General features: G+C 38.8%; 1 protein-coding gene across 1 annotated transcript; it reads right to left on the bottom strand.

The window, feature by feature from the left end:
• Positions 1 to 1,706: 1,706 nt before the first annotated feature.
• On the bottom strand, positions 1,707 to 7,458 carry figla (folliculogenesis specific bHLH transcription factor). The gene is made up of 5 exons (XM_056420123.1): positions 7,258 to 7,458; positions 5,675 to 5,821; positions 5,479 to 5,568; positions 3,052 to 3,204; positions 1,707 to 1,721 (listed from the first exon to the last, which is right to left on the bottom strand). The coding sequence occupies exons 1-5, from the start codon at positions 7,456 to 7,458 to the stop codon at positions 1,707 to 1,709; spliced, it is 606 nt and encodes a 201-aa protein (XP_056276098.1).
• Between the last annotated feature and the right edge of the window lie 3,694 nt (positions 7,459 to 11,152).

The following is an 11,152-nucleotide window of genomic DNA, read 5'->3' as shown; positions in this document are numbered from 1 at the left end:
GTCCATTTTTCTGAACATGCTTATGACCTTTTTACTTTGGTAAACATGTCTGTGGTGTTGATACTTTTACTTAATTAAATAAATCTTACTGCTTCTCACAATTTGGTTCATAAAAAAAACATGCTACTATGGATACATGTCCTAAATGACATGAATTAATAATAATAAAAACTCCAGCTACAATGGCTCAAAACAACTCCGGCTTTTTGATATTTATAATGTACAAATTAACATTATGAGAGCCAGAAACTTAACAATCAATGTCTGTCCGCTTGGTACATATGCCTTCCTTCAAAAGGACAATTCATGAAAGCTGCTAATATTCACATAATATGTATAACAGTATTATGGTTATTCTTGTTATGATGAATAGTTTGTTAAATGAGAAGGCATCTATTTGATTCAATAAAAACAAACCCTTTCAGACAGTAATGTAAAAAAAACAGAGGCATTCTTGCTTGTTTTATTTAAGTGCTAAGGATACAGTTTGTAAAACAAAAATAAAAACATTCATATTTACTCAAAGTATAAATTTCAGAGGTTAAATTAAATTAAATAGATAAATAAATGTGCATATTCTTCAAGAAAAATCCTTTCTTTAACAGGCCCCTAAAAATAAAACAAATTAACATAACTAATATAGCACAGTTAGTTTAACACAATTACTGCATTCAGCGACTTGTTGGTGGGAGGTGATATTCTGAATTGTTGTTTCCCCCACAACACTGCAGTGATGCAGGTGTTTTTATTTGCACCCCAACATCCCTTAGAAATTCTGGTTACAGGAGGAACTTGGCACACTGCTGATCACACTTAAGAGTGACTTGGGGATTGAAACATCCAACCAGAAGATGGCACTGTAACTGCTTTTTAAATCCCAGGGATACATTGCTTTACTTTGTTTTTCTCTGTGCTCATGTGTTATTCAAAAAGAAATAAAAAATGACAAATTCAAAGAGGGGTAATTACTTCTTTGTGCAAGGATTTGGTGACTTGGCAAATTACCAGTCGGGTTTATTTTAATACAAGCAGAGATACAAGCAGCCAAAATAACTGACCCCATATGAGTCCGTGTGCTGGGCCTGTAGGCACAGGGACATTGTTGTGCTGGCAGCAGGAAGTCAAGGATTTTACACTTAACTCTGACAATTACAAATGGGTGAGTTAACAAACCAAAATATACTCTAATTGCAAAACAGACTTCAATAGCTCTTTGAAAAAGGACCCAATATCAACCAAGAGGCCTTTTTCACAGCAGAAATGTTGACATGTCTTAACAGGCCCAGCGCAAAAAAACATTAACGATGGCTCAAGTGTCCCAGGAGGACGTGACAGTGAGACAGCAATCAGGACCCTGAAACTAATGCAGCCAGATGGGTCAGTCATTTTATTATTTACACATGTGCTTTTTCCTAATATTGCATGAAAAAAAAAAGTGAAGTGGTTGTTTTGTAGCAGTTGCATAAAATTGACAATGAACTGTCAAACCACATTGGGGCAGCATTTGTATACTATTCGACCAATGAAGTCCATTCGCACCACGACAATAACAATGAAGAAGTAGAAAAAGAGGAAGGCAAAAAAGACGACCACAAAATCTTACCAACTTTTGGTATGATTTCAGCTATCTGGATTTTAACTGACTGGATATGTATACATGAATATCTAACCTGGCAGGTTTCCAATATTAGTCCAAGCCATTTGCTTTAGGGTTGAGGCATCTGTGGAAAAAATAAGGCGAATTATGAATCGTGCATTTTCTTAATGCAATAAGCCCCACGAATAAGCAATACATTTGCTATCAATAAAAACATTTTCAGTAACTTGATAAACTGTCCATGACATCTCTTTTTTTGGACTGATTTCCTCATCAGGGCAGCTGTTGCGGTCGCACGTCAGGCCAATGGAATAATAGAAAAGTGTCCTTGTCTATCTCTAAACCTCTTCACCTTGATTTATCCAATCAAATGAGGTACTTGTGAGGAGGCTTTGAATGAGTCTGATGACTGGGTTACACTGAAGACAATCACATTCTTTCTGTTGATTGCCAGCAGCGATCGTGGCGTATTCCTTTCAGACCATTTTAGGATTTAAGTGTCTGATTGCCTATTGATTGAAGGGAATGTGCATTTATTCCTGTGTACAGTATGAAGGCTGCCTGTATTGTGTTCAAAAGGTTGCATCAGTCTACAACTGATGAATATTTTGAATTTATATTGGCATCACTATCTATAAAACAAAACAATTAATAATAATTATGAAATACAAGATTGTGTTTCTGTTGAAAAAAGATATGCAGTATACATTGGATATACCCTGTTGGTAGTGCAACCCACCTCACAGCTGCTTTTAGGCATTGTTGGGGTTCTTTGTTATCAGACTAAAGCGACAGAGTCAAACAATACAAAGTCACTGGAAAGCAATGCTTTGTTTCCCTACAGGTGTTGCCATGACGTAAAGGCTTTCTGTCTCTATAGCCAAAATAATTTATTGAACGGCCAATTGGTTATGCTTAAAAACAAAACAATGTAGTAGGTAAATATTGTATGTCTGTAAATGGCAGCGTTAAGGTTGGTAGTTTTAAGCATACGGCTTTCAAAGTCGGACCCTCCTCCCCAACTCAACGAGCAGGGAGAGAGCGAGAGACGTTAATGAGACCAAAGCAGTGAATCAGAGAAAGAAAACATTGTTTGGTAAAATTGATAATGGAGGGCACTTTGGCAAGTGCAAAAATACACACCCATCTGCACAACCCTGTGGGAGGGTGTTACATTGATGGATTTTTTATGAATGCAGAAAAAAAGACATGATTTATCGCATTGGCCTTGTGTGTAGAGGGCCTAATCACATAAAACACAATTATATAACAACCAGCTCTCATTCAAAGTAATATAATACTGCCACTTTGTATCATATGGACATTATAAAAAGGGGGTCTTGTGTATCAGGTGTAACTAAGCAACTGTATTTCACAACCTGAAATACAACTCCTTAGCCGAAAAACACCAAGTATAAAATTAGGTAGAATACTAGGAAAGTGAAATGAGTTACCAAAGTCTGATCGGGTGCTACTTGGATGATGAACTGGTAGGGGGGCATCCCACAATGTTGCAACATCAATCGGGTCATATCGGCATCCTCCGTTCCTGGTTCTGCGGGCATGGAGAATCCATCTTCCATATGCTCCTCTGACATGTTCAGCAACTGTCAGGGGTGGAAAAAGCATGAAAAGAGAAAATAGATAAAAAATATAACCTTTGACTTGAAAAGTGACTAATAGTTGCCTTAAAAAAATACATTACTATTAAACAGTTTACAATCACTGACCTGCTGCATTGTATGGTGAAAATGGGATGCGATTGTTACACTGTAAGCCAATATGGGGTAATTATGGGAAAGAAAATTATATTTTGTGCCTGCAGCTTTGGCCTCAAATGTCATGAAATGCTTTGAGAATGTTGTAGTGTTCCTGCTCAAAAAGGGAGACGAGCCAATGTTAGTTACATATCAATTTGAATATAAGCATGAGGCAAATACACCTGATAACTCCATTATACAATGTGCTGCTGATACTGTGATTTTGAGGCTTCTTCACAAGGACACTGTACTATCAAGTGGTGACAACAACCATCTCATTCAAAATGCTGCCTAAACACAGGAGATGGTCCTTGACCCGAGGCAAGTCACTCAAATCACTATGAGCAATTTATCACCAAAAACAAGACAATCAAGGTGTTTTTGTATAAATGCATAACTGTCCACATACAGCCTTTTTTACCTGGAATACATGCATTGCAATATACTACAGCAAAGACATTACTTACTGAACAGATTGAGGCTGCATATAATTAGCAGTTAGAGCATGATGATGTTCTACCAGGCAAGCTCGTGTTCTCACTAACACTAAGAAAAGAGATCTCATCACTCCTGCACTAGCTGCTCTGCACTGGCTCCCAGTAAAATCAAGAATCACATTTAAAATTCTTCTCTTAACCTACAAAGCCTTGATTGGTGATGCACCATCATATCTTAAGGAGCTTGTAGTACCATATTGCCCCACTAGAGAGCTGCGCTCACTAAATGCGGGACTACTTGTAGTTCCTAGAGTCTTAAAAAGTAGAATGGGAGCCAGAGCCTTTAGTTATCAAGCTCCTCTTTCATGGAACCAGCTTCCACCTTCAGTCCGGGAGGCAGACACAGTCACCTCGTTTAAGAGTAGACTTAAGACTTTCCTCTTTGACAGAGCTTATAGTTAGGGCTGAATCAGGTTCACCTGGTCCAGCCCCTTGATATGCTGCTATAGGCTTATAGGCTGCTGGGGGACGTTTAGGATACACTGAGCACCTCTCTCCTTTTTTCTCTCTACTTATGGATGAATTCTCATCTCTGTTGCACATTACTAACTCTGCTTTCTCCCCGGAGTCCTTTTGACTTCACGTCTCATAGATCCCATCTGCCTGATGGATCATCGAGGTCTGGATCGTGGAATATGACTAAAAACTATTCATACACTCAGTCATATTCATTGATTGTGTTGTTACAGTGTTTTAATTTGTGTATAATGATTCATTATGTACACAAGGCATATATTGCACCTGTCCATTCTGGAGAGGGATCCTCCTCTGTTGCTCTCCTGAAGGTTTCTTCCCTTTTTTGGGGTTGTTTAGGAGTTTTTCCTGATCCGATGTGAGGTTTTGGGACAGGGATGTCTATATGTACAGATTGTACAGCACTCTGAGACAAATTTCTAATTTGTGAAAATGGGCTATACAAATAAACTGAATTGAAAATTGAATTGAATCCTAAAGAGCATCATAAGATATGGATTGACACTAGCCATGAAACCAGCAACAAAATAATTTTAACATCCTCTCTCTGAATATGAATCTAAGCCATTATGAAGACGGTGTACCAAAGGCTTGATTCTAGTGCAATAGAGAAATGTGCAATGGATAAACAAGATACTTCAGTACTTAAATCTGCTTTTTTTAATCTCTTCGCCATTATTGAATTTGTTATCTAAATGTGCAGGTTTAAGAAAAACGCATAAAACCTACACTATATATTAACAGATTCATTTAATTACAATCATGATAGTAGGTGATTTCATTTTTTCCCATAGCTGATGCAGTGTTTTCCTTTATAGATAAATGTAGCCAATGTAGACATCGTTAGGGGTCTAACCCCAAAGCCACTACATCCACTAAGAAACAGTGTCAAGTGTTACAAGTGGCTACTGTGCCATCTTTACATTGATGAGATCATATAATGAGGTTCGACTACAATTCCTATCTTAGATTTTGCATACCGTAAAATGGCATAAATCACTATCATATTGTCGCAATATTGAGGTATTTGCTCCCAAATAAATCGTGTAATACTTTGATTTTCTACATCACCTAATCCTAATTCACATAAACTAAAATATATCAAACAACTCGTCATAACTGGACAGTGGAAAAAGAACCTACAACTCACATCTTCCACCCTCCAAAGGTCATTGCCCAAGCCCTCACTCTGACCATAAGTGATTGCATTCTTTAGGAAATCGGTTCCACAGCCATCATCCTGAGAAAAAGAAAATAACACCAATCAACATTTCAAAGTGTCAGGGTTTTCAGTGGCAAATAACAGAGGTGGCTTGTCATTATATCCTGATGAATGCAGCACTTACACTCTCTGCGTCTTGTAACACTGCAACAAGCAAACGAATGTATTCCGTCGCAGCTTTGAGTGTGTCCACTTTACTGGGCTTCCTGTCGGGTCGCATTAGTGGCACCATGCGTTTCAAGCGGGAGAACATGGTGTTCAAGTTCCTGATCTATATAGAAAAGAGGCTGAAGTTTCACATCATCTAGCCAAATTAGATCATCGAAAAATGTTTTATGTTCCCAAAATGTAAACAAAGCAAAACAATGATGATTAACATGCATCTAAAGATTGACAGGTGATGTAGTCGGTCAATTTTGTCTCGACTTCATTCTTTATTGCTGATGGTATGAGTTATAACATATGACACAACATGCAAAAGGCATCAAAATATCCTTGTGTTATAGTGTAAATCATAATGTATGGTTTGCAGTTTTATATATTTTATTGAAGGACAGATGCAAGCAGTACCAAGTATAACTAAGGCAATAATATTATTTGTATTTTTCTCTTCAACAGACACCCCCCACTGATACCTTTCCTTCCTCCACCTCTTCACTCCACAAAGTACTTGTTCAACACAAAATTACAAATAAAGTAGATGAAGATCATCTTATAAATAGTTTATGTGAAGTATTCACTACTTTCAGTCTATTAGTTTAAGACTGGATGTATTACATAGCAAGTAAAATGTTTTTAAGATTAAGACTGACCACTTAGTGCTGGTACATGGCGAAGAATATGGTCAAGTAAATTATGTTTGGGTTTAGGTTCAGAGCGGGGTATATGGCCCATACTAAAAAATCTGGAAGTACCTATAGAACCATGGGTGGCTATTCTTGGAAAGATACATGGTTTGACTCAGAAGTCCATTATTGTGACATTAGTTCTCTTTCCAGAGTCTACAAAGGCATACATTTTGACTTGCTCATTTTTAAAAGGAGTGAAGCATAATTAGATTGTTTATTTAGGCTGGCATCTCCATCTTTACTGGATTTGTAAGGAAGAGAACTGCGGCCATGTGTGCATGTTTTAATAGAGAAAATCAATAGGTTCTCCAAATCAACTGTTGCACCAACCCGAGCCAGCACAGGTCTTTAAATACTGCAGTCAACCATTGATAGTTGCATTTCTAATCGATGTAACTTAGCCAATTGAATGTCACTAGCTCTTTCAAATCTGCACAAATGATTACTGGCACAATACCTTTTTATATTCTAACATTTAGCTAGCTAGACGTAACCTCTTCCAGACAATACATCATAAACCTTAAATCCATTTATTCAATTCCCCGGTTTACCAGTGTTTATGAAAACGTGTGCTTTATTTTACTTGGTGCCAAACTACGAAAACTGATTTTTAATTTTTTTTAGAGGGTCAGGCTAATACTGCCAAACAAATAACTCTTGAAACAAGGGAATACCTACCGTTAACTAGGAAACACCTACCGTGCGTTAACTAGCTAGGGAACTGCTAGCTTAAGCTACTGAACTGACAAGAGTTTGAATGCGAAGCAGGAACTGTTCAGTGTCGCTAGGTTAGCTTCCCTCCTGTCAAACACACGACCACACAAACATTAATACAGAATATTTTAAAATGAACACTCACTCTCAGTCGTTCCTTGGCGTTGACCAGTTGTCTTTTTTTCACAGTTTGATTGAAGTCCTCGGACACAAAGTAAATGCCGTCCTTTACCCGTTTGAACTTTGCAATGCTGCTGTACGCGGGGAGTGCAGATTCGCCCGTTAACCGCTTTAAAATATCGCTCATTAATTCCTCCTCTGGCACCTTCATTTTAACCAATGACATATATGAGACGTGACAACTTGTTACTTCTGTTAACTTTTTTTCCGACGGCAAATCACTCGTGTAAACAGCGCAACGACGGGATAAGAGCGGCCTGCCGTTATCACACCTGTGCTCCGTCTTTAATTAGTCCCCTGCGGCAACTTGAGGATGCGTTTAACGAATATAGTTACCTACGCCGTTCAGCTAAGATGTGTTCACACGACGGAGGCTACTCCACTTTTTATTTAAAAAGACAACATGCAGCATTACGCATTATACGGAGGCCTCGACGTGCTTTTGGCGAAAGTATGTTCATATTGGACAGAGTGTCTGGTTTTGGGAATCGTGCACTATCAAATGAGTTAAATAAAATGGAGGAACAGTGGACTGGAGAGAGGGAGGAACACAAATGAGGAATGCTGACAAACTGAAGGTAAAGAAAAGCGAGTAAAACAAGAGTATACATTAGAAGAACTCTACTAATTTAACATGAATTTAATAACTATAATATGTAAGGCCAACGTAGAAGCCATGGCAGTGTCTAGCATTTCCAGACATTATTCTATTGTAGGCATTTGAGAAGTAATTGTCTTTGCTATGTCAGACAATCAGAAAAAAATATATCAGGTTAAGCATGTTGACCTTGAAATGACAGGAGGTCACTGGACACAAACTATTGCATGCCATAATTTATGCCATATGTCAATGGCAAGAGCTGCTGATGAAGAAGATGACCCTAGTGACACAAAAACAGCTTCCCACAGCACTGATAGTGGCTCGATTCTCATCCAGGTTGGCCTTCACACTTATGTTCCATTGTTCTTCTGATTTGCACCCTTAAGGATTATGCTGTACGCACCACAAAAATCCAAATCATTCTGGACTACAATCAATGTATTTTTGTGATTGTGAATTTGGTAATGAGTTTAAAGTGACACAGAACACAGGTGTTGTTGTACTTGTTGCACGGTCGACGGGAAAACATGTATACACAGTGGCTTAGTGCACAAGTAAATCATCTGTTTCTGTGTTATATGAATGAGCTGTCGAAGATATCTATCATAAAGAAATGCTTTTTCAACCAACAACATACAGTGCATCCGGAAAGTATTCACAGCGCTTCACTTTTTCCACATTTTGTTATGTTATAGCCTTATTCCAAAATGGATTAAATTCATTATTTTCCTCAACATTCTACACACAACAACCCATAATGACAAAGTGAAAACTGTTTTTTGCAAATTTTTGCAAATCTGTTAAAAATAATGAACGAAAACATAACATGTACATAAGTATTCACAGCCTTTGCCATGACACTCAAAATGTAGCTCAGGTGAATCATGTTTCCACTGATCATCCTTGAGATGTTTGATTGGAGTCCACCTGTGATAAATTCAGTTGATTGGACATGATTGAGAAAGGCACACACCTGTCTATATAAGGTATCACAGTTGACAGTGCGTATCAGAGCATAAACCAAGCCATGAAGTTCAAGGAATTATCTATAGACCTCCGAGACAGAATTGTATCGAGGCACAGATCTGGCTTAGGGTACAGAAAGATTTCTGCAGCATTGAAAGTCCCAATGAGCACAGTGGCCTCCATCATCCGGACATGGAAGAAGTTTGGAACCACCAGGACTCTTCCTAGAGTAGACCGCCCAGCCAGACTGAGCGATCGGGGGAGAAGGGCCTTAGTCAGGGAGGTGACCAGGAACCCGATGGTCCCTCTGACAGAGCTCCAGCGTTGTTCTATGAAGAGAGGAGAACCTTCCAGAAGGACAACCATCTCTGCAGCACTCCACAAATCAGGCCTGTTTGGTAGAGTGGCCAGACGGAAGCCACTCCTCAGTAAAAAGCACATGACAGCCCGCCTAGAGTTTGCAAAAAAGCACCTGAAGGACTCTCAGACCATGAGAAACAAAATTCTCTGGTCTGATGAAACAAAGATTGAACTCTTTGGCCTGAATGCCAAGCGTCATGTCTGGAGGAAACCAGGCTCTGCTCATCACCTGGCCAACACCATCCCTACAGTGAAGCATGGTGGTGGCAGCATCATGCTGTGGGGATGTCTTTCAGCGGGAGGAACTGGGAGACTAGTCAGGATTGAGGGAAAGATGAATGCAGCAATGTACAGAGACATCCTGGATGAAAACATGCTCCAAAGCGCTCTGGATCTCAGACTGGGGCGACGGTTCATCTTCCAACAGGACAACGACCCGAAGCACACAGCCACGATAACAAAGGAGTGGCTTCGGGACAACTCTGTGAAGGTCCTGGAGTGGCCCAGCCAGAGCCCTGACTTGAACCCGATTGAACATCTCTGGAGAGATCTGAAAATGGCTGTGCACCGACGCTCCCCATCCAACCTGATGGAACTTGAGAGGTTCTGCAAAGAAGAATGGGAGAAACTGCCCAGAAATAGGTGTGCCACGCTTGTGGAATCATACCCAAGAAGACTTGAGGCTGTAATTGCTGCCAAAGGTGCTTCAACAAAGTATTGAGCAAAGGCTGTGAATACTTATGTACATGTTATGTTTTCGTTCTTTATTTTTAATAAATGTGCAAACATTTGCAAAAAACAGTTTTCACTTTGTCATTATGGGTTTTTGTGTGTAGAATGTTGAGAAAAATAATGAATTTAATCCATTTTGGAATAAGGCTGTAACATAACAAAATGTGGAAAAAATGAAGCGCTGTGAATACTTTCCAGATGCACTGTATCATTTATCAAAAGTATATTGCATTATTCATTCAGACTTGTTACATGTCAAAGAGAATTCCTTTGGAAGGATACAAGTAAAATGTTTTTTTCTTGCATTTAGTTTGAAGTCAAGTTGCATTACTACCGGACTACTTTACCAAAAACACATCACGCCAAATATCCGAATAACTTCAGACTTATTGTTCTCAGACTTCACAGCAAATATATAGAGCATTTAATGTGCAAAGATGTGTTCAACAAGGACCCATGCATCGAGCTTTCAATACGTCAGAGAAGTGGATATAATCCCTTGTTTTCCTATGGTTGCCATGCCAGTTTCTGTTCAAGTATCATTTAATTACCAAGATAATTTTAGCTCTGTTTTACTCAGCCTTCCTTTCTTTGAGCTGTTCGTTCTTTGTGCTAATGTCTTTAGAGTAAATATATCACTTTGTTTTTATGGATTTCTTTGCTGTTATTTGCTGTAAACATCAACCTCTCGTTCTTTTGTTTAATTCTCCTTAATTATGTGCACCGTTCTTTGCTCATCTATAACTCATGCCTATTAATGCCATATACATTCATATTTCAATACATGCCTGCTTTTATGAGGACCGTGCGCCTGTTTTAAGAAGGTGGTCATACATGAGCAAATAATGAATCAAAACAGTTACACATTATAATGACAGTTCACATGTCAAGCAATCAAACGCATGTCTTCAGCCTCTGATGTATGTAACTCAAAGGTCGACTGACTGTGGGGTGAGGTGTGTTTCCTCCTGTCATGTCTCAGCTCCAGGTGTCAGTCACTTTCATGGTGTTATATTGTTAGGGTTATATTGGTGTTGTATTGTTCACACTGTACGTGTGTGTGTGTGTGTATATATATATATATAAATAAACACTGTTGGTTATAAACTGACTATGTTATAATCTGCAAAATTGCTTGCGTCTGCAGCTGAATGTAGTGAGTGTAAGTAGTCTAATCCAGCATAAAATTGGAACAATCTGA

The sequence above is a fragment of the Pseudoliparis swirei genome, chromosome 7, assembly GCF_029220125.1.
Source record: "Pseudoliparis swirei isolate HS2019 ecotype Mariana Trench chromosome 7, NWPU_hadal_v1, whole genome shotgun sequence".
Taxonomy (NCBI): Eukaryota; Metazoa; Chordata; class Actinopteri; order Perciformes; family Liparidae; genus Pseudoliparis; species Pseudoliparis swirei.
Note: the sequence above shows the minus strand (reverse complement) of the source record. Positions and strands in the feature narration are given on the sequence as shown.